Source organism: Benincasa hispida, chromosome 12, assembly GCF_009727055.1.
Source record: "Benincasa hispida cultivar B227 chromosome 12, ASM972705v1, whole genome shotgun sequence".
Taxonomy (NCBI): Eukaryota; Viridiplantae; Streptophyta; class Magnoliopsida; order Cucurbitales; family Cucurbitaceae; genus Benincasa; species Benincasa hispida.
Genome location: NC_052360.1, coordinates 44,237,684 through 44,261,673, shown reverse-complemented (window position 1 = coordinate 44,261,673; position 23,990 = coordinate 44,237,684). Strand labels below are relative to the sequence as shown.

General features: G+C 35.2%; 1 protein-coding gene across 1 annotated transcript; it reads left to right on the top strand.

The window, feature by feature from the left end:
• The first annotated feature begins 2,679 nt into the window (after positions 1 to 2,679).
• LOC120067031 (poly(ADP-ribose) glycohydrolase 1-like) lies at positions 2,680 to 23,320 on the top strand. The gene is made up of 11 exons (XM_039018405.1): positions 2,680 to 3,182; positions 7,049 to 7,246; positions 9,278 to 9,381; positions 14,262 to 14,466; positions 14,573 to 14,677; positions 15,230 to 15,348; positions 17,265 to 17,408; positions 18,693 to 18,816; positions 19,072 to 19,242; positions 19,719 to 19,781; positions 22,942 to 23,320. Exons 1-11 carry the CDS (start codon positions 2,928 to 2,930, stop codon positions 23,098 to 23,100), a joined length of 1,647 nt encoding a protein of 548 aa, XP_038874333.1. The 5' UTR covers positions 2,680 to 2,927; the 3' UTR covers positions 23,101 to 23,320.
• Positions 23,321 to 23,990: the final 670 nt, after the last annotated feature.

Below are 23,990 nucleotides of genomic sequence, written 5' to 3'. Positions count from 1 at the left end.
TGTTGCCCAATTTAGCTTCAACATCCAGAAAAGCTCGTCCACAGGGAAGACCCCCTTTGAAGTTATTTGCGGGCAACAACCCCTCATGCCTTATATCATTGACCACCCCTATGCAGGGAAGAGCCCTCAGGCGCATAACTTCACCAAAAAGTGGAGATAGTCCTCTGAAGTAGCACATGCATATTTAGAGAAAGTGTCGAGACGCATGAAAAAGTGGGCCAATATGAAGCTTAGACCTCAAGAGTTCCAAAGAGGCGACATGTATTAATTAAACTGCAGTCGGAACAGTTTTCGTTTCGTGGCCAGCGAGACTAATGCCTTGTGAGGAAATATGAAGGGCTAGTCGAAATGATCGAAAAAGTCGGGAAGACCTCTTATCAAGTTTGGTTGCCTTTGTGGATGAAGATTCACTTTGTCATCCATGTTAGCAATCTGAAGCTCTACCACCCGAACCCCAATGATGAATAATACAACACAGTGTCTCGTCTACCAGTCACGATGAAGAGCACGGTCTAGAAAGAAGTCAAAGAAGTTCTTACTGAACGAAGGCACCGCATTGGCTGACCAAGGTGAGATGTACTTGAGTTCCTAGTGAAGTGGAAAGACCTCCCAGATGAAGAGATCGGTTAGGAGTGCGCAGAAGACCTGAAGAATGCTGTTTAACAGATCGCTGAGTTCGACAGAGTCGGTTGATGGGGTCGTCAACCAATTAAGTGGGGGAGAATGTACCGGTCATGCTTGTCCAGGGCGTGTTGCCCGTGGCCGCATGTCGATCCAACCCCTTTTATCATGCTTTCATGTTATGTATTTCATTAGTTAAGTTAGTTTTCTTTCTTTGTACTTTTTTGTTGTGAGTGACCGCTCGCCCTTTTGTATATGCAAGGGTGCCAGTTGGCTTTTTGTTCATAATGCACTATATGGGGATAAGACTAATCATCATTTCCTTATACCTAGAGTAATATGCTATAAAGCCATTATTGTTGTTTATTACTTTCTAGTCTACTATAAGCTTTCTTAACTTAAATCATGCTTTCAAACGTTTGTGAAAACCTTTTCCTCTAAACCCATTTTCTAAAACCGTTTTCTTTAGAAATAGTTTTAGAAAAGATCAGTTGGGAGCGCACAGAAGATCTAAAGAATTCTATTCAACAGATCGATGAGTTCGATAGAGTCGGTTGATGGGGTTGTCAACCAATTGAGTGGGGGAGAATGTAACGATCATGCTTGTCCAGGGCGTGTTGCCCGTGGTCGCATGCCAATCCAACCACTTTTATCATGCTTTCATGTTATGTATTTTATTAGTTAAGTTAGTTTGCTTTCCTTGTATTTTTTGTTGTAAGTGATCGCTTGCCCTTTTGCATATGCAAGGGTGCCAGTTGGCTTTTTGTTCAGAATGCACTATACGAGGATAAGACTAATCATCATTTCCTCATACTTAGAGTAGTATGCTATAAAGCCATTATTGTTGCTTATTACTTTCTAGTTTACTACAAGCTTTCTTTACTCAAATCATGCTTTCAAACATTTACGAAAACCTTTTCCTTTAAACCCGTTTTCTAAAACTGTTTTCCCAGAAACGGGGGTGGAGGTTGTTAGAGTACCCGATGTGCCATCGGCGATCCAAATTCTAATTGATTGACTTATTCTTGAGCAGGAACAAGTATCGCATAATCACTAAGTGAAGCTTCTGAAAGGGCGATTGTGACACTTGACACTCATCACTCGATACTTGATACTCTTAACTTGATGCTTACTATTTCATAATTCTCTTCCCTCATCCTCGCTTCATTGGGAGCTACTCACTTGTCTTAGTGCGCACACACAAACTCATACTCACTCATTCTCTTTACTACGTTCGTATGTCTCACACAACGTTGAAAATGTAAAAAATGTGAGCAAAAAATGAGCAAAAAACTAGCACATTTACTTACTTGAGGTGAAACTAGTTGTCTATAATGATCTGGAAGCCTTTACAACTTGATTTCTGTTAACAAGATCAGGTTTTGTGAAATGAATTTTTTGGATGGAAAGTGAGCTCAATTTTTTCTTTTATGTTTTAGTTCTGTTTATTCTTTGTTGATGAAAAAAATTACTTCACTTTTCAACAAATTGATTTGAAAGAATTGTTAGGAAATTCCCCAATTTGTGAATGTTCGTACATAAGCATTAAGTACGGAGCAGATCTCCGACGACACGAGTAATTCAAAACGATCGAGTAAAAAGTAATCGAGTATCGAGTATGATGTGACATGATTGAGTATGATGGATATAGCACAGTGCACTGGGTATCGAGTGACTCATCATCGAGGATTGAGTGATGAGCAATCGAGGATTGAGTACCTTGGTCGTGGCAGGTGTGTAGGGTGCATCTCAGGGGCAAAGCAGTAAAATCACACGTGGATAACGCAAGCACTTTTCATGTCTTTTTTAATAGGTAACCATGTTTCATTTTGACCTGTAAAAAAAAGTCCAAAAAAATAGGGACCTTTTTAAATATAAAAAATATTTAAATATATTTACACTTTATAACAAATTTTTTTTTTATAAAAGTAAAAGTATTTTTGAAACTTTTTACTATAAAATATAAATATTTTTAAGATTGGTCTATTTATAAGAATTAAAAAAAAAAAAAAAAAAAAAAAAAGAAGAAGAAGAAGAAGAAATGTATCTCCTTTTAAAATCAATCCTAAGCCGGCCAAAAAAAGGCAGGAGATGACGGCTCGTGTGCATAGAGAAAGAAGGCGGGGGCCGTGGAGAAGGGGAGGAGACGGCGGCTGTGGAATCAAGCGAGAAAGAGAAATGGGCAGTTAGACAATTTGACGCTTAAAAACAAAGTCTTTGCAACTTTAAAAATGGTCTTACTTTTATGCACAAAAGAAGTCGCTGAAGTTCGCTGAAGTTGATCGCTGGTGGAAAATTGAGAGCAGATGGAGATTGAGATCGGGGAAGATTTGAAGTCCATTTTGCCCTTTCTGCCGCTGGCAATGAGGTCGTCGACTTTATTCTGGCCATCCCAAGTAGTGGAAACTCTCAAGTCTATGGCAGCAGGCCCCGATCAGAGCGGTGTAAATTCTGGTGAAGCCCTCTTTCACTCCATCTCTAACATAAGACAATCTCTCTCTCTCTCCAATCAACGCCTCGCTTCTTCTGCTCAACATGGCTACGCCCTTTTCTTCGACAAGGTACTTCGCTTTTACAGCTTTTTGTTCCTATTCACATGCAAATACTGATAACCATTCTGTGAAGTGAAGTAATATCAAAAGGGAACTGAGTATCTGTTGTTTTAATTTGGACAATAACACTTGTTGGAGAATACTTTGATCCGTATTTCCCTTGGACAAAACTCTTAAGGTACCTTCAACCCATAGTTCTCGTTCACTAGGACAATGATTATAGTAGAAGGGTACCCTCGGAATCAGGCAAACGGTCCTCCAATTTTTCCTACCATTATTTTGCATCTACTTGAACTAAATATGGTTTTGTTGCGAAGCATACACTAGTCAAGAAGAAGTGATATTTCAGGATTTTTCTTGTGAATTACGGCGGAAGTGTTGTTAATGAGTCTGCCACGAGATATGGACCAAATGAAGAGAACATACTTTTTCAGGGACTTCAAGATTTCACAATTTTGTAGCAACTAACTTTTTCCTTTTCTTTCTGAATGAAACATCCAACCTTTCATTGAGAAAGAAAATGAAAAAACAAAATATAGGGCATCAAAAAAAAAAAAAAAGGAATCCCACAAAAGGAAATCCGCTATAGAGATAGACTCCAATCGAGTAAGAAAAGACCTAACAAATAATTATTAAAAGACTTTCAAGCCCATAGAAAAACATAGAAATTGATAAGGGATCAAACATCCCAAGGGTGACTCTTCACTCCTTTAAGGATTCCATTTGTTCCTCTACTCCCACAATCCCCACAATAAAGCACGCACTTCTTGACTTGCCTAAAAAAACTCCCCTTCTGGAAAAAATGGAGACGGAAGAGGAACTTTTTGATCATCTCCTCATATTCTGTGTCTGGCCACCTAAAAACCAAAGGTTTCATAAAAACAACTCCAAATTGACTGCAAGAAATCACAATTCTAAAGTATATGATCTAAGTCTTCCTTTTCCGTTTGACAAAGAATACAACAAAATGGTTCGATCAAAGAGGGCAACTTCTTCATAAGCAGATTTTACTTGTTAATTTGTTTTTGGATCACTTGCCAAATAAAAAACACTTGTTAGAGGAAGAAGGGTTGAGCAAACTACGAAGGAATGAGTTATAGGAAATGCCCCTAGTAGACTCAGGGCTCCAAATGCGAAAATTCCTTTCTCCAAGGTCTAAACTCAAACTCTGCAATCAAAGATAAGAGAGCCATAACACCTGTAGTTTCCCTATTGGTCAAAGAACAATGAAAACCAAATGATAAAAAGAGCTCGAACAGTGATATTGTCCATGAGAGCTCGAACATCTAAGGGACTGAATTGCTTCATTGTGCTCCGATTTATTTCAAGAGAGCTCGAACAGTGATATTGTCCATGAAATGATTTCTCCAAAAGGTCAATTGATATAAACGAGGAAATGCAATGCAGAAGGGTCGATCCTCCACCTATTTCTCCTCCCAAAAGTATACTTTGAGAAGCTTAAGCATGAGTCTCTTCCCAAATGCCTTTCCATTTGTTTGTAGTTGGTCCCACTAGGCAGATGTGCCACCCTTTAGTTTTGAAGCCACTAATTTAACTTTCTTTTTGTCAGGTGTACTTATGTAATAAAAAAAACTTTCAGCATTCTTGATCCAATCAAGAAAGTCTTCTACTTTAAAATTCCCATTAAAACTTGGAAGATCAATCTTTATTTTGTAATCGCTAGTGTTTCAATTGGTTTGATGATGTTGTGCATAACCTTCTTGGTGCTTGAAGCTGTTATTCTCTATTTGTTGAAGCCCTTGGTCTAGGAATTCCTCTTCATCATTGGACCAATCACATTTTTGTTGTACCCTTCGCTCTCTGTCATATCTTTGATGTACAATCTGTTTGACAGCTTGCCTTAGATCTGTCGGGTCCTCCACTTGATCTTCTCTTAGGGTTGTTCGATCTCATTGGTTCTTGGTTGGTTAGGTGGATGAATTTTTCCTAACCTTAATTTGATTCTTCCTTATTGTGCAACCATTGTGGCCCTGCATTGTTGAATGTTTTCAAGGCCTCTCTCAACCAACAGCAAGTGTTGAGTTGATGATCTAGGAGATAAAGCTGGTGATGATTCTATTCCTGCCTTATCCTTCTTTGAACCAGAAGCATGGCTAACCTTCTTACCTGCCACTAAGGGTCCCTTTCTCGAGGAGCTCTGATACCAAATCTGATAGAGTTCAAATTCTGAAAGTGAATTTTAATTCAAATAATGATTTTATCATTGATTACAGGCTATTTATAGCTTTTAGGCCAGCCGACTAACCAACTAACAAACTAACTACCCTGTGAACAAGAATAAACAACCAAGATTGGTTCTAAAAGAATTAATACTTAGATACAAAAACCTTAAAGAACCAAACATAAAGGTCCCAATTATAACTAACTATCCCAAGAACAACAAACATCCCAAGAAACATAAAAGATTATCCCAAGATCCTACAAGACTTGCATCGTCCTTGATGCTATGTTGAAAGTCAAAGGCTTTGGCAACTCTAATGGAGGCAATGGATTAGAGGTTCTCTACAAACTTCTCTATCATCAATCATCATAGATGGTAAGCCGAGGGGTAAATTTAAAGCATCGGGAGGAATATTTAAATGCCACACTCTCCAATCTCCCATTATACTACCTTTCCCCATCCTGTTTGCCTTTGCCAGAGGGATTGTGAGTCACAACGTCACATCTTCTTCTTCTGCCCAATATTTGGGATGAATTGTTTTCTGCTTTTGGATGGTCTAGGGCTCCTCCTCGGGCTTCCCATGATTGGATCAGAATGTTATTGACTGATCACCTCTTCAAATCTACAACAGAGCTCTTCTGGTCTAGCATTGGTAGACCGTTTTTATGGAAGATTTGGGAAGAAAAAAAATATTGAGCTTTTCCAAGACACAGTGAGATCTATCATAGAAGTTCTTGAGATTTCAATTTTTCATGCTCCTCCCCCTCAATAGTCATAGTTTAAATTTCTTTTTTGCAAAAAGGTTTTAACCATTGAGGCTATCATCTCTAAAACCAAAAACAACCTACGGAACTAGTTATTATCTAATAACTAATTAATCCAGCTGGGGGGATGAAGTCCTTCAGATAAGAAAGGATAACGAGAGTGTGAGAAAGAGGAAGAAGAAAGAAAGACGATTCAAAGAATAATAGTTATATATATTTTTCTTTTTTAATTTACATTGTCTAGTGATAGTTGTATTGAGCATGGTAAGTAGTTAGCTAATAAACCATACGACCTTACTTGAATAGGATCTGTTCTATAGGTTGTATTTCTGTGTCATTGAGTCCTAAAGTTAGCTAATAAACCATGCCAATGTACCTTGTTGCCCAATTCTAACTTTTACTTGATTATTGTACTATCATGATGGACAATTGGCATTTGTATAGGCCTCCTCCATCTACTATCTCATTTGTAGTTTATTTATTTTTATCCTTGAGAAGTTTAGCAATGAATTGAAAGATAGATTCTTTTTAGACTTAGGTGTGGAAAAAAATATTTCCAGATCTTTGAATGAGTGTGTTCTCGTAATCTATGGTCACACAATACATATGGTGTAGAATTGAACATAAACGTAAAATTCATGGCATGGTTTTAGCCTTGAGATGTATGTCACTCTTAGATCAATTTCGAACTATATCATGTATAAGTGTTTCAGCCGACTAAGAGGTTCTATTTTAAAACATATGAAAAAAAAAAATCAGTACTAGTCAGGATGTACTATACTCTAGTTGCTCTTTGGTTGTTGAAAGGTAGCCCTGCAATTGTGGATGTTTTTTTTTAATCATCTTGAATGCAAGGAGCAACAGTTACTGCCAACATAAATATGACATTGTAATATGAACTTTGATACTAATCATGTTGTTATGAACAGCTTATGTCTGAAACAGAATCTATGCAGTGGTTTGGTGAGGTTATTCCAGCATTGGGAAATCTGCTTCTTCAGTTACCATTTTTGCTGGAAACTCATTATCGAAATGACGACCAGCTTGCTAGTAAAGGAAGTGGCAAATTCAAAACCGGTCTTCGTTTGTTGGCTTCTCAAGTTGCAGGCACTGTGTATCTTAGTCAGGTGTGCCAATTTGTTTGTTATTTTGTATAAAATTTTTGGTCACTCTTCATAGAACTTTAATTTTATAAGTTGTTTTCATGTTGGTTGGAGGCAACGTTAGCAGTCTTATCATTAATTATGTGGAATCCATAAGCATGAATTTCTATATCCAACAGTTTGTTAACCGCCATGCCTTTGACTAGTGGTTGGGCCAATATAAATAGTAAAGGATTAGAATGTCGAGTCAAGTCGTGGTGATCACTTGTTAAGATTTAATATCCCACAAGTTACCTTGGCAACCAAATTTAGCAAGGACCAGATGGTTGTCCAAGTGAAAATAACTGAGGTGTGGCCAAGTCCAGACCTTTAGATTAAAAAAATATTCAATGACTCTATATTGTTGCTGCAAAAATGTATAGGGGCTGAAATTGAACTATATTGTTGCAAAACACTGTAGTTGTTGGTTTGGAGGTGAAGTTTTTGAATAGTTTTATGACTTTTTGGTTTGGGCAGCTTCCCGATGTTAAATTAATATTTGATTAGTAGCCTTCAGTATTTATCAATATCAATGATTTTAATGACGTTCTAAGGAGAAGATAATGCCACATGTTTCTTTGACTAGTTGGACAAAAGTAATTTTTCTTCATGTGTTCCTTTCTTGTTTTGGGAAACAATTGGTCCGTGACCACAATAGAACCCTTGAACTTTTTTGCAATTATTCCATTCTCTCCTCAAATCAACTTTATATTTCTGCTTCCTCTTTCTATCTTTCCATCTTACTTAATTGTTGTTGGAGATCTTTGCTCTGTAACAGCTCCATACAATTCATTTCTCTGATCAAAGAGTGCTCTTTGCTTTTCTCTGATCAAAGAGTGCCCTTTCACTCACTTCAGTTTATCTTTTTTAGTTAGTAATTGGAGATCTTTATTGTAATATCTTTTCTTGGGGTTATTACCTTATTTATCAATGAAATTGTTTCTTTTACCAAAAAAAGAGTGCTCTCTGCTCGTAGACTAATTTGGTAGAAATAAAAAATCGAAATGGAAATGAACAAAAAAAATATTGATATTTAGAATACTAATTTGGTAGAGACTAGAAATAAAAATTGAAATTGCAAAAAAAAAAAGAGAGAGAAAAAACTATTGATGATAAGAAGGTAAATGACTAGTCTTCCGGCAATTTGAAACGCTTGGGAAGAGAGGGAATTGGCATGGACTCCCTCCCTAGAGGTAGAATGTTCGATCTCCCATCCTCGCAATTGTTGTACTAAAGAAAAACAGGTAGAACAGAGGGAAAAGTTTTTAGGAAGGTCTAGATCTTTTTAGTTGTCATTTTGAGTGAATAGTGTAGTCATGGGTGGACAATACCTTTTTGAATCTTCTAGAAACCCTGTCATACCTATATGTTTGATTGGCTTGGAAGGAAGATCATTCTAATATTGTTGTTGTTGTCTTTTTGAAAAAAATAAAGAAAAGATAGAAACTTCTAATTGTTGTAATGAACACACTAAAATGTGCAAAGGAGTGAAGAAAAAATGATAAATGAATTACAGACCTCTAGTGAGGGAAAATAAATGTATCCCAATTCATCCAAGTATTACTTGGAGAATAGTGGCTAAAGTTTAAGGAAGCTTTGAAGATGGCTAAATCAAAACGAAGTTGTTATACTTTTATATTACATTCTTTTGTCTCTACTAGGGATTAATTAGATGAGTTTACTATTCTATCCTTTCATTTATTGTATTTAAAAAGGTGTAATCTTTCCTCGTAATTAGTGTGAAAAACTCCCTCGAAAACTACAGTTTCTTTTTATTTTTCATTTATTTTAGTTTTAAATAGGTAACAGCTTTGCTAAACAAGGGCCTTTTCTAAAGAGAAATATGTGTAAATATGTTATTGCACAAAAATGGATGGATTATACGCATGGCTTGTTTCAGATGCTCCATGACATATCTTGCATGTTCTTTGTACTGGCAAAAAATTCTTCCTTGCTAATCTTCTTCCACATCAGTTTTATTAATCTCTGTTAATCAGTTTCCATTTTGATTTTCAGGAGTTGATTGGTGCGCTTCTAGCTTGTGCTTTCTTCTGTTTGTTTCCCGTCATTGATAGACGCGCCCAAAATCTTCCAACAATTAATTTTGATTATTTATTTGCGTATGTGAACTTTAGTTCTTTATTTCAGTTGATGACATCATGAAAGATAAGTTATCCATAAAATGACAAATGACACATTTGATGTTTTCATATATATTCTGTAATTACATGATAAATTTTTGTTTTTTATTTTAGAAATTTTCAGAAACTTCTGCTATCATTGGTCTATTATGATTCAATGAGGTAAGATGAATAGAGCCAAAAATTTGTCAAGATTGTACAGTTTGATTGTATGAAATTAAAGAAGTGCGGGTCTTTACAATTGTTAAGGAGCAATTACCAAAGAGTTGGGGTTAATACACCAAGAACAGATGCTAGGTATAGAAAAAGATATTTTCTCTTATTACTTGAGTGATTGAGAAAGACTCAATATATACAAGAAGATTATCAATTAGTGTGTTGAAATTAAGCTAATCAACATTTATAGGGAAAGAATAAAATTACAAGATATACGGAAATGATCTAAATTAATTCTCTAATTTACAGTTGCATAATTAGCTTGATTTCCTACATTCCCCCTCAAGCTGAATGGTATATGCTAGTTTTTCCAAGCTTGGCAATTAGTCCATGAAGGTTTGTTTGATGCAAAGCCTTATTTAATATGTCAGCAACTTGTTGGGACAACACATATCTCAAGTTGATAGTATTTGTCTCAATCTTTTCATTGATAAAATGACGATCTATCTCGACATGCTTCATTCTATCATGATGTATTGGATTTCTTGCAATGGCTATGACAGATTGATTATCACACAATACTTCTATAGTACCTTTAGTCTTAATTCGAAGTTCAGTGAGAAGGCATTTTAGCCAAATTCCTTCACAAATTTCATAGGCTAATGATCGAAATTCAGCTTTAGCACTACTTCGAGCCACAACTTGTTGTTTCTTGCTGCACCAGATTACTAAGTTTCCCCATACGTAGGAGCAATATCCCGACATTGACTTATGATCAATAGGGGATCTAGCCCAATCTGCATCAGTGTAAACTTTTAGTGATCTAGTCATGGTTTTTTTTAACATAAGGCCTTTTCCAAGATCGCGTTTGAGATATTTCAATATTCTATACACAGCTTCCATATGTTTCTTAGAAGGTTTGTTAAAAAATTGACTTCGCTAACTGTAAAGCTAATATCTGGTCAGATGTGAGTCAAGTATATCAATTTTCCCACCAATCGTTACCTGTTGCGACCAACTGATTCATCTTTGGGATTAGCTCCAAGTTTTGAATTTGCATCCATAGGTGTATCAGTTGGTTTGCAACCACTCATTCCAATCTCTTTTAAGGGGTCTAAAGTGTATTTTCGTTAAGTGACAGAAATTCCTTTGCTTGATCTTGCTACCTCTATCCCTAGGAAGTACCTTAAATATCCCAAGTCTTTGATCTCATATGTCTTTGACAGGAGTTGCTTCAGTCGAGTTATCTCATTGGAAACATTTCCTGTAAGAATTATATCATCAACATATACTATTAACATGGTGATCTTACTTGAGGAGAAATGTTTGATGAATAGCGTATGATCAGATTGACCCTGAGTATAGCCATCTTGTTTCAACACAAAGGTAAACTTTTCAAACCAGGCTCGGGGTGACTGTTTCGGTCCATAAAGAGACTTCTTGAGTTTACATACCTTTCCTCTAGTATATTTGTCCTCAAATCTCGGGGGGTATATTCATGTACACTTCCTCTACTAGACTAGATCACCATTTAAAAATGGATTCTTTACATCAAGTTGAAATAATGGCCAATCTAAATTGGCAGCAATAGAAAGAAGTCTCCGGATAGTATTTAACTTGGCGACTGGAGCAAAGGTTTCCTGATAGTCAATCCCATAAGCTTGGGTGAATCCTTTGGCCACAAGGCGAGCTTTGAATCTCTCTATACTGTCATCCGGTTTATGTTTGGTTGAAAAAATCCATTTATATCCAACTATGCATTTACCGGGGGCAAATCTGGAAGAACCCATGTTCCATTTTTCTCAAGGGCCTGCAGCTACTCTAAAGTAGCTGCTTTCCATTTAGGTTTCTGTAATGTTTCCTATACAGTTTTTGGAATTTGTACCTAATCTAGTGATGTCACAAATGCTCTAAAAAGTGGTGACAAATTAGTATAAGATAAGTACTGTATAGGATGTTGAGTACATGAGCGAACACCTTTTCTTAGGTATAGAAAAAGATATTTTCACTTATTACTCGAGTGATTGAGAAAGACTCAATATATACAAGAGGATTATCAATTAGTGTGCTGAAATTAAGCTAATCTACACTTATAAGGAAAGAATAAAATGACAAGATATAAGGAAATAATCTAAATTAATTCTCTAATTTTCAGTTGTATAATTAGCTTGATTTCCTACAAGAACAAATACTGTTCCAAATGTGGTCTGAACTTATGATTCCATTGTCGAAGTTTTTTCTATTCTTGAAACTATGACTATGACTATGTATCCCTTTCCATTGATCCCTCTCTAATCCTCCCTTAGCCAGACGTTGGATCCTCAAAAAGATATAATTGCTTACACAAGACGTGAGAACCAAGAAGCAACTAGCAAGGAAGGACAATATCTCTACTCATTCTCTTGACAAACCTCCTAATAAATTTATTATTAATAACATTGATCTTAACCTTCCTATTATCACAAGGAAAAGTGTGTATTAGCCCTAGACGTCCTATTCAAAATTATACATTTATACTTTTGTGGATCCAGAAAAATCTGATTTTCATGACTCTTATTCTCTTACTGAAACCTTGTTTTTTCATTAAAGGAAATAACAAACACTTTTCATTGATATAATGAAAAGAGGCTAGTGCTCAAAATTAACTCGAAAAATAAACAATACTAGAATATTAATAGAGAATAACACAATCCGGACAAAAGTGAGTTATAAGGAAAACATAAAGTATTCCCATTAAGACAAACATCTTGAATAGAGAATCCTGTGAAGCCTTAAGAAAGAGAAAACCATGAGGAGGCCTTTAGACGAGTTGGACCAAAATGATCATGACCAATGATAAGGTGTTCTCTTTCTCTTTCGATCACACTCTTACTGAAACTAACATTTTGAATAATGATTGTGCGGCTCTTCAAACCAAATAGGTGCAAGTAGTTATGATGAGATTCATGCCTTGGGAAGAATGTGATCGAGATGGTGTTATGGGTGCTAAGAATATCATTAGAGTATTAAGGGTGTATTAGTAATTAGTTAGGAAAGTTTCTATAGTGATTTGTTGCAAATAGAAGTGGAAAAGGATAAGGACGGACCTAGGCAATTGTTTAGTGATTTAGTCATAATTACGACACTCTAACATTTGTGGAAATGTATAGAACACTTGTTAGCATAATAAGCATATGTTAGACACTAGTTGTATAAAGTCAATATAGATCCAAAATTTGTTAATGATGCATTGAACACTTGTAAGTATACTAAATAGGCACATAGAAATGTAGGATAAAAATAGTTTGAGATCAAAATACATCAAATTCATTTTTTGAGCATATAAATGCATGAACTTGCTGACCTTGAATTTTCTTCTTGTATAAAAGTGATAAAAATTTTAAAAATATATTTTTTAATAAATGTGTTCTTGTTGTATATATGCCTTAAATTCTTAAAATTGGTGTGTCATCATGTCTATATCATGCTCTACTCGTGTCTTGTACTTGCATCCATCCTTCCTATTCACTCAAGAGAGGGAAGGTTCCAAGTACCTCAAATACTTGGATTTTCTTGTAGTTTTTTTATCTTTTGTGTTTCAATTCTGTTTTAGGTCTGTGGAACTTTGGGATATTACTACTCTTCCTTAGGGAAAGAAAATCATAGGTGTTAATGGATGTCAATGACAATTGCAAAGTTGATAGTAATGCCATAGTGGTACTTTGTCTATTGACCATTTTAATGCTAGGTGGTTGCAATACTAAAGGGTTCACTCAATCCTATTGAATAGATCGTCAAGAACTCTGTGTCCAACATATGATACTATTGAACAGGAAGAGGCCCCTGTCTGATCATTGAGAAGATTGTCCCTCATGCATGTGTGATTGAACTTCCTTCTGATCTGGAGATTTTCTCTAATATTGAATTTAACAGCACTGATTTTAGTGACTATTTGGCCCAGATGAACTTGTTCGGTACCTAAAACTTGGGACAAATTTTCTTTAAGAGGAGAGCAAACTTATGTAATTTGGTAGTAATTCAGTCATAAGCTGATTACTATTCGAGTAGTAACTAAGAGTAGGAGTACTATAGCTACTGTTTGTAAATTGCCGTCAGTATGAATCAATGGTTGATTATGTTATTTGGCTGAAGCCCTTATATTAAAGTCGTATTAAGCTGATACAAAGGATATGCTTGGCTCACTGGCAGGGAGGTGCACCCAAGTCCATTCCTAACCTCTAGGTCCTGGGTTTGATTTCTAGCAAGGGCAATTTCATTTCCAAAAAAAAAAGGGCTTATTAAGCTGATAACTTGGAGTGGAAACTATGGGTACTATAGCTGCTGTGTGTAAGTTGCAGTCAGCTTGAGTCAATGGTTAATTCCGTTATTTGACTTGATGGCCTTCTTTAAAAGCCTCCATCTCCTTGTATTTTATATAATTAATTATAATGTTTTTACTCTTAACTCTCACCACTTGATTTGTGCTTATCTTTGTTTCCGTATAACTGATGAAGTTTCTTTTTACTTTTATATTTTTCTCCCTGGTTACAAGATTGTTTGCCATCTTAACCATATTTCTTTTTATTATACATATGTATTCTTGATTTCCATGAAGAAGATTGTAAAGATGTTGCAAATCAACAATGTGGGCATTACATAAGTTCTTGTTGTACCATTTTTCTTTAGATTACAAGAAAGAATCATTGAAGTTTTTGTACTTGTAGGATTCTCTATGATGGACGTAGTAAGATGCAGGAGAATAAGATACGATGTATTATACATTATTTCAGAAGGATCTGTTCCAATATTCCGGTGGGCTTTGTCTCATTTGAAAGGAAAGTACTTCCTTTGAACAATTGTTCAGGATATTTTTGTTGTCCAAAGGCCAATTTTTGGATCAACTCCACCATTCCTCTCTGTCAATTCAAGGTAATAATTGACTTTGATTTCTGTGCTAGTTTAATTATTGTGGCATCATACTTGAATGCTTTAATCTGCGGTAGATGATCGAGTTGGTCCTTCTTTTCCCATATAGGTTAAAGATTCTGGCCTAATAGAAGATCAAACATTTGGAGCTCTTGAAGTCGATTTTGCTAATGAGTATCTTGGGGGTGGTGCTCTTCATTCTGGCTGTGTGCAGGTCTAATTTATAAAGTTATGCCTAACCTTCTCAACTTTATATTTGACTATTTCATGGAATGTACAATTACAAAAGGGTTGATTGAGAGGGTTACGTAAAGGATCTGCAAGTGGTTTGTATAGAGGTAATACAGTAATGCAGTCCCTTCAGGGACATTAAAAAAATGGAACGATACAGAGAGATAATACAGTAATTCAGGAAGTGTTTAGACTCAAGAGACACTATGAGGAAAAATGAATATTAAGGGCATCCTAGAGTTGGTCAAGATCTCCTTCTCCATTGAGTCCTTTTATGCTTCTTTGAACAATGTATGTAATCACAATCTAGCCATTGACCACACAAAAAATCCCAGCTTCGGCACCCATGAGCATAAGAAATATTGAATGACCTTAAAGTTTAATACCATGCAAAAATACAAGGAAAAATATTTATTGGACTTGAATATCTAAGCTACTTACAACACTGTAAGCTAATATACATGTTATAACATTTGAGATTGAACATCTTACCTGATTTGCAATATGTTTATGTTATTTTGACAATTCAATGTAGGAAGAGATTCGCTTCATGATCAACCCTGAATTAATTGTTGGCATGCTTTTCTTGCCAGCCATGGCAGATAATGAGGCAATCGAAATTGTTGGGGCAGAGAGGTTCTCAAATTATACAGGGTAAGTTTTAGTCACTTCATCATTAATATTATAATCCATCCCATCAACATAATCCTCTGGGATTAGTAGTGATTTAACATGCTATCAAATTTGAATGTTCTTTAGTTAAACCCCTATAATATCATTGTCTTCCATTAATATTAATGGCTCATTTGTTGAGTTTCCTAAATTGTTTTTAGTCCATGAGTGATGCAGTCAGGAGTGTTGAGACTATGTAAAAAAGATCAAATATACCATAATTTTTTATTTTTTTTTGGGAAAAAGGACACATAACTTTTCATTGAAAAGTGATAAGAGACTAATGCTAAAAGATACATTAATCTTCAAGAGGAGAGAGAAACTAAGAAAAACAAAAGGACAATAGTATTGAGACACAAAGAAGAGAAGACATCGAAAGCAAACACTTAAAACCTAACAAACCATCTCTAGATAAGAAACTAAAGCTTGAGAACACATAGCCAACCTTAAGACCAATGAGCAGACGAGGAAAGAAGTCCTTTAAGACCAAAAGTGTGAGGATCAAATCACAAAACAAACCATGAGGTGGAATTGATTTCATATGCAAACCACATTTTTCAATGAAAGCATAGAATTTGGCCAGAATTATGGATGACATTTCTTCTTGAACATTTTCACCTTTTTGAAACAAGGTATCGGAACCATCTGCAAAGTAAATCTCTGATTTCTCCTCAACCTAATTACTTGTGTTAGAGAGTCCATAATATCCTAATCGCTTACACTAACACAGTTGAATCTCCATCAGAATCGTAATCAGAAAGATTATCTTTAGGAGGTAGATGACTATAAACTTCTATAACACAAGAAATATTTGGGAGGTGGATGACTATAAACTTCTTTAAATACACCATAATCTATCAACTTAAGATTGGTTTGTTATTATTTTGCATAACTCTTAGTGTTAATTCACCATTAAACTTAAAAGTTCAAGTTCATAATTATAGTTTTGGGAAAATATCAATTAATACCCTAAACTTTGAGAGTTGTATTTTTTTTTTTTTTTAAGAAAAGAAACTAATCCTTGGGAGTTGTATCATCAAAACTCTAAACAAATAATTGTATCAATTTATACCTTAAATTTTTGTAAGTATATCAATTTATACACTAGTTCAGATTTCGTTTGAAAACATCATGTACAATTTATAATTTGTATATGTTAAATTTAAATTTTCATAAGCAAGTCAATTTAGACCCTTCGTTACAATTACCTTTGAATATTGTCCGTGCTTCAGTTCTCACACATGTGTAGACTTCTTCAAATATCAATTTTATAAGATGGATGACTTGAATTAATGCATGAATGATTCAGGAAATCTTGTCTAAATTGGTTCACTTATAAAAGTTTTGAGGTCTAATTGATATAACTACAAGTCTCACACGATGTTTTTCCAAGATGGAAAGTAATGAAGGATATAAGTTGATACACTCACTAAAGTTAAGAGTTTAAATTGGTACAATTATTAGTTCAAGGTTTGAATTTGTGCAACCCCCAAAGTTTAGGGGCATAAGATTGATATTTTCCCTATAATTTATCAACTTAAGTAGAGTTGACAGGCAATTTAGCTTAGTTTTGATACCATATTAAGTTACTAAGCATAAAGCTTAAGTTGATAGGTTAGATTAAATCTTTATATATATATATAGATTTTGCTTTGGCGGCTTTTTTTTTTTTTTTTTTCGTGTTAGTAATTTATTGCCTATTCTTCTAAGTTTAGTGTTTTTATTTTTATTTTTATTTTTTAAAAATCATGGACACATTGTGCTCGTTTGAAATCTATATCTCTTTTTTCATTCTCTTATCTCTTATCTCTTATTTGGAAAAAAAACATGTTTTTCTATGAAGATCCAAAAACCTGTCTACAAATTCCTGATTATGAAATCATCTGCAAGAGATGTAGGTATGCTTTCAACTTTCGCTTTGCTGGAAATCATGACGACAAACAGGAAAAAGATTCACTTGGAAGACGTAAGACCTTTATCACAGCTATAGATGCATTGTGCAGTCCAGGGATGAGGCAGTACAGATTAGAATTCCTTCTTCGGTAAGCAAGCTTGTGTGGAATGGCATTGCATGCAGTTGTAAGAGGAACTTGCGAAGAACTTTTTTTTGTAACTCAGAATCCTTTACTGGCTCAAGTACTGATTTACATCTTTTAGTTTGTTAACAATGCCTGAGATGCTGACACTATCCTTTCGTTACCCTTAGTGAACTGCTGGACCACGTAGCTAATAGAAGCTCACAAGATTTTAGAATGGGGGTGGGAAGGAATGGTACACACTTTTCTTTTTTTTTTTCTTTTTTTTTTTTTTTTTGCGGATGGAACTTGATCTTTTGTGCCCTCAAGAGGATACATTTAAAATACATGCGGGGCTAAAAACCCTTCAGCTCGTTTCTAGCCTTAAAAACAACTTTAGCAGAAGTATGGTTGGGAAGGGTTGAGGAAAGTGGAGTTGCAGGAAAGTACGGTTGTTCTATTTGGCCTATTCAATTTGTTCTATTTGGCCTATTCAATTTCTGAAGTTTTCGATGGTAGCCATCGATGGAGCTTTGGGAGCCAGTGGTGGAGAGACTAAACATAACCTGCCACACCAATGAAACCCAAAACAAAAGCAAAACTAGTGTTTGAAGAAGCTGAAACCTGGCTCCAAAACAAAGAATTTGATTGATTAAACTAAAACATCTCAATTACCTTAATCCCATGTTTAGAACTTTTTGAGTTCGTGAGGTTAGGTCATCACTTTGGGGTGGCAATTTGTGAACAACATCATTCAAGAAAAGCCAAAACATTGTCATCACATCAATCGTCTAAATTTTCCATGTGTAAAACTTGCCATCCCCCATGCGTTCATGTCTTTATTTTAATCTAATTTTGTGCATTCAGGTTGGAGTTTGTATCTTCAAATACTTGATTTATAGTATGGCTAAGAAAGAAACTTGTAGCTCAAAGATACACGCTCTCGCTCACAAGGTCATGTGTATTCTAGGGAGATACGTTTATGACTTGTTCTAAATATGTGTTATGTTTTTGTTTTTTTTATTTTTTTTTTTTCACTTTTTGTTGTAATTTTGCTCTCTTAGACAGACGTGGCTTTTGGTTCTGAATAGATTAGATGAAGCAGGATTTGTTGTTTGAGTAAAAAAAAAAAAAAAACTAGACTAATGCGTGGTGTCTAAGAATAAACCATTTATCCGTTACTAAGGTGCTTAGAAAGTTGGACTCGATAGTTCAATACTGATGTGGAAGTCTTCCCGGTGAATTATAGTGTATTCCCTTCATTCTGATCTTTATAAGCAGATATTTTACTAGGCTTGCTGAATTCAACAGGGAAGTCAATAAGGCATTCTGTGGTTTCTTTGATCAATCAAAACATAATCAGTATGAGAGGCTATTCTTAGAAAGTGGGGAAGATATCATGGACCATACTGACACGTCAAGATACAATCTCCCGGTGAAATTTCTTTCTTTTTGTGTTCTCTACCTTGATATTATACTCGAATGATAAGTTGAACCTCTAGTTGGATAATGGTCATAATTAGCATGCTTCTATGATTATCCCCATTTTAAGTTCTAGATTTTGTAGTTTAGAGGTTTCTTATTAAATGATATTTTGTTACAAAATGCTTTGTCCTCATCAAATGCACATAAATTATTTGGTCTCCTGTTGTTAATTTGCTTGTGTTTCTTTATGGTGCTATTATTTTAGGTGCATGAATCTGCCTCAGATACTAGAGAGAATTGTTTTGGTACATATCTCATTCCAGAATGCTTGGACCACAAAGATGATATTGGGATTGCAACTGGCAATTGGGGTTGTGGTGCCTTCGGAGGAGATCCTCAAGTGAAGTCCATTATACAATGGCTTGCTGCTTCTCAGGTACCTTTCAAGTGTTTGTATCAATCCACATGCAGCGTATTTCGTAAGGGTGGTGGTGGATATTTATTTAGATACCATACTAGGATGAGTTTAGAGGTCTTTGAAAGGATAAAAAGTGCCTTTTTTTTTTTTTTTTTTGGCATTCCAGATTAAACATAAAACTCGAATAGAGAATCTTGTAAAAGACTTGGAAAGAAAGCACCAAGAATAGGCTTAATCCAAGCAAGCTCAAACTAATCTGATGTTGACTTAGAATTGTACTTCTTAACACTTAGCCTGTTAAAAACGCTTTTCAAAATTTCAGAATTGTTTTCACTTAAGAACACTTTTTCTAAATAAAGCAGTAAACTCATCCTTACACTTGGGTTCATTCTCCTTACTAGTACCACAAACAACCTTATTTTATCTACTTATGATCTGCACATCCTTAGTTCCCTTCCAATTTTTTGTTTAATAAGGGAGTATATGTTTTTCAGGCATTAAGGCCTTTCATTTTGTATTACACATTTGGCAATGAAGCACTGCCGCACCTACAAAAGGTACGTACCCCCATCCATCTTTTGGAACTTTCTTCATAGTCACTGAAATATCTACTCTAAGGCTCTCTCTCTCTTTTTTTTTTTTGGCTAAATTATACAAAATACCCCTAAACTTTGTACTTTGTGTCAAAAATTCCATTGAACTTTCAAAAGCTTCAAAAATACCCTTAAACTTCTAGAATGAGTTAAAAAATACCCTTACTATTAGTTTGTTAGTGTTTTGTCAATTCCTGTAAAAAAAAAAAGTTAGTGTTTTGTGTAAAAAATATCCCTAAATTATCAAAAATTTCAAAAATACCCTTAAACTTAGAAAAAGTTAAAAAGTACCCTTACTATATCATCAATAAGGCCCTGCAACAAGACGTATATTTGCCTCGTGCCCAAAAAGCAAAAAGCCACTAGGGTTAGCGACTTCAAACCCATTAGTCTTGTGACCTCTCTTTATAAGATCATCTCGAAGGTCCTTGCTAACATATTGAAGAGAGTCCTCTCTATTATGTTCGAGTCCTCAGATGGCCTTTGTGGAAGGCCGCCAAATTCTAGATGCTATTCTTATCACTTCTAAAGCTATGGATGAGTGGAACTGTTGTGGCAAGAAAGGTGCAAACTTAAAACTAGACCTGGAAAAGGCTTATGACAAAGTGGACTGGGCTTTTCTTGATGTTGTTCTTAAACTCAGGTTTTAGTAAGAGATGGAGAAAATGGATTTGGGGTTGTCTGTCCACAACCAACTTCTCTATTGTTGTTAATGGTAGACCAAGGGTAAGATTCTTGCTAAAAGGGGTTAAGACAAGGAGACCCCCTTGCTCCTTTTCTCTTCACGATCGTGGGGGATGCCCTGAGTTGTCTGGTGCATTATTGCAACGAAAGGAAGATCATTAGAGGCTTCTCTTTTGGTAACTTGCTCTCTGAGTTAACTCATCTCCAATATGCAGATGATACTCTCCTGTTTTGCTCTCAGGAGGAGGGTAACTTAATGGCTTGGTGGACCATTGTCAATCTCTCTCTTGGGCTTGGGATTGTCTCTAAACACATATAAAACCTCTATTATTGGTATTAACGTGGAAAGTGAGGAAGTGAATCTCCTTGCCACGTCCTTGGGGTGTAAAAAGGAGACCCTCCCGTTCATGTACTTGGGCTTTCCTATGGGAGGAAAACACAATGCTAAGGAAATTTGGAACTCCGTTGAGGAGAAGTTTAAAATGAATTTAAAATGAAGGCGGATAAGTGGAGAGAATTTCCCTCTTTAAAGGAGGAAAGTTGACCTCAGCTCAGTCTGTCCTCAACAATCTCCCTTGCTACCTTTTCTCTCTTATGTAATCCCCCGTTAGTGCTATTAATCGATTAGAGAAGATTATCAAAGATTTTGTCTGGTTTGTGCAACCCTACTACCCATCTTGTCAATTGGAATCGGGCTTCTTTACCTACAGTCTATGGGGGCCTTGGGATTAGCTCTCTTCGTCAGAAAATACAGATCCCCGTATGAAATGGTTGTGGAGGTTCTGTCAATGAGGAAAATGCCCTGTGGAAACGTATTATCAGTGCCATCCACGATATTGAGGAGCTTGGTTGGTCTACTAAGTTGACTAAGAAAGGCAAAAAGTCTAGAATTTGTGTTGACATCATGAAGCATAAAGATCAGTTCTTTAACTTTGCTCAATTAGTGGTGGGTGATGGTAAAATGATCAGCATTTGGCTGGATAAGTGGTGTGATCCTCAACTCCTTGCTCATAAATTTTCAGACATTTTCTCCATCTCTTTAAAAAAAGATGCAGTGATTGGAGATTGCTGGTGTGTCTCTGGTCAAGCGTGGGATTTAGGCCTTAGAAAACATATTTTTGATAGAGAGGTTGGTGATATGATTGCCATTTTACAAATCCTTAACTCTTGGGCCCTTCAAGACAGTTGCGATTGTATCAATTGGAAATCAGCCTCTGGGAAGTTTACCACCAAGACCACCTTCCTTAAACATTGTTAGGAAGGCCCTCTCTTTCACCTTTCCTTTGTTAAAGCTGATGTGGAAACTTAAAATCCCTAAAAAGGTTAAATTCTTCCTTTGGTCCCTCGCTTATAGAAGCCTTAATACTCATGATAAAATGCAAACGAAGCTAGAAAATAACTACTTATCCCCCTTTATATGCTACCTTTGTTTGTAAAACGAGGAGAGCTTGGACTATCTTTTTTTGCACTGTGAGTTTGCCTCTAAGCGTGGGTCCCGTCTGTTAAGTACCTTCAGCTCAGTGAGCTGCTGCCACAGAAAAATTGATGATTGGTTGCTTGATGGGTTGGACAGCCACGCCTTTGGTGGAAGGGGAAAGTGCTTTGGAGATTTGCTATGGGGTCCCTTTTGTGGTATTTATGGAAGGAAAGAAATAATCGTATTTTTTAAGATAAGTATGCTTCTTTTGATTATTTTTGGGCCTTAGTTCAACATACGGCCTCTTGATGGTGCACTAATTATACCAATTTATTTTGTAATTATAGTCGTTTGATGATCTCTAACAATTTGAAATTGGAATGCTCTTCTATATTGGCTTCTTAGGGAGGGGTCTTCTCAACCCCTTGCCCTTAGGCTGTTCAATTGTTTTTTTATGGAATATACATGTGTGTTTCTTATCCAAAAAAAAAAAAGAACTCTTTTTTAAGGTTTAAGGGTATTTGTGAAACTTTTAAAAGTTCAAGGGTATTTTTTACATGAAGTGCAAAGTTCAAAGGTATTTTTTATAATTTAACATTTTTTTTGAACTGTTCTTGTCCCATGATGTTCCTTTATTTTTATATATTTTGTTCTAGTTCTTCAATTTTCACATTTTCTTCCCATGTGGTCTTTAACTTATCAAATGTTTTAGTTTTAAAATTTGCAAATGTATTCTAAGTTTCTAACCAAAGACGGGGGCATGTGCCATATATTGTCTACAAAATCAAAACTTAAGAGCAATGTTATTATACACTTTTTTAGGGTTCATGAACCATATATAAACAAAATTCTAGAAGTTTATCGGCTAAACTTCTTTAATCTTTATATAAATTTGTGTCCCTCAACCCAAAGTTTTGGATACACCACTGGTTAGGTAGTTTTGTTATGCAAAGTTGATCAAAAAAAGAAAAAAGAATAATTGAGATGTTTGAATATAATTCTTTTATTGGATATTTTGGACAGGTGAGTGAATGGATTTTGGGACACAAATGGACAGTTGGTGATCTTTGGAGTATGTTGGTGGAGTATTGTTCTCAAATATCAAATGGACAAACTCATGTTGGTTTCTTTGATTGGCTCCTTCCAGCCTCCTCCAAAACTAACTTATGTTGCTTCTCTTGATTTGGCTAATCCTGAATCCTCTCAACAATGTTTGTATTACTTATGTGTATGTATATATAAAAGGAACTACATGAAATCAACTAAATAAACTTTTGCACAATTGATAATCTAACATCTACCACTAATTTATTGACTAGGTTAGTTGATGATAAGTTATTGTTAAGTTATTAACAATGTAAGATAGATGAGTAACTATTATTCAATATAGATCAATTATCTATATCTTTGACTGGATGAGGAGAAACTTTCAATTGTCTTACTCTCTCGTTTTAAATTCTCTCAATTTTCCATGGTGGCTATACCTACGTAGGAATTAATTTCCTACGAGTTTCCTTGACATCCAAATGTTGTAAGGTCAGGCAGATAATCTCGTGAGATTAGTCGAGGTGCACATAAACTTGTCTAAACACTCACATGTATATAAAAAATTGTCTCAATAATACTTTCCTTATTAATGTGATTTTCGAATTTTGACTTTATATTTGTTATTTATTAATTTCAATTAATATTCATTTAATGTATAACGTTTGAAATAAATGTTTTCTTTATTTTATGAAATTTTATTTATTTTCTTCCATATTCCTAGCTAAAAATCAATCACCTCTCCATTGAGATCTCAAGTATATGTCAAATATATTGGGAATGTACTGGACAATGTAAATATACATTACATATACCATGATTTATTTTTTTGTGTTATAAATATATTGGAAAATTTAAATATACGTTGCATATATTGTTTGGTATATAAAATAAAATTTTATAAGAATTGTCTTCTTCATGCACTTGTCAAATATATTCTGATTTATTTTTAGAAAATTCAATTATATATTGAATATATCAAATATATCTTATTTTCCCCTTCAAAGTTTCTTGTTGATTCTTGCTTT

What these genes read in the sequence shown, in the direction of transcription:
- LOC120067031 (XM_039018405.1), top strand. Translation starts at nt 2,928, where the DNA reads ATGGAGATTGAGATCGGGGAAGATTTGAAGTCCATTTTGCCCTTTCTG. An exon ending in TTCATTCTGGCTGTGTGCAG is followed by an intron (nt 14,678 to 15,229) that starts GTCTAATTTATA and finishes AATTCAATGTAG; the next exon opens with GAAGAGATTCGCTTCATGAT. An exon ending in AATGGCTTGCTGCTTCTCAG is followed by an intron (nt 19,243 to 19,718) that starts GTACCTTTCAAG and finishes TATGTTTTTCAG; the next exon opens with GCATTAAGGCCTTTCATTTT.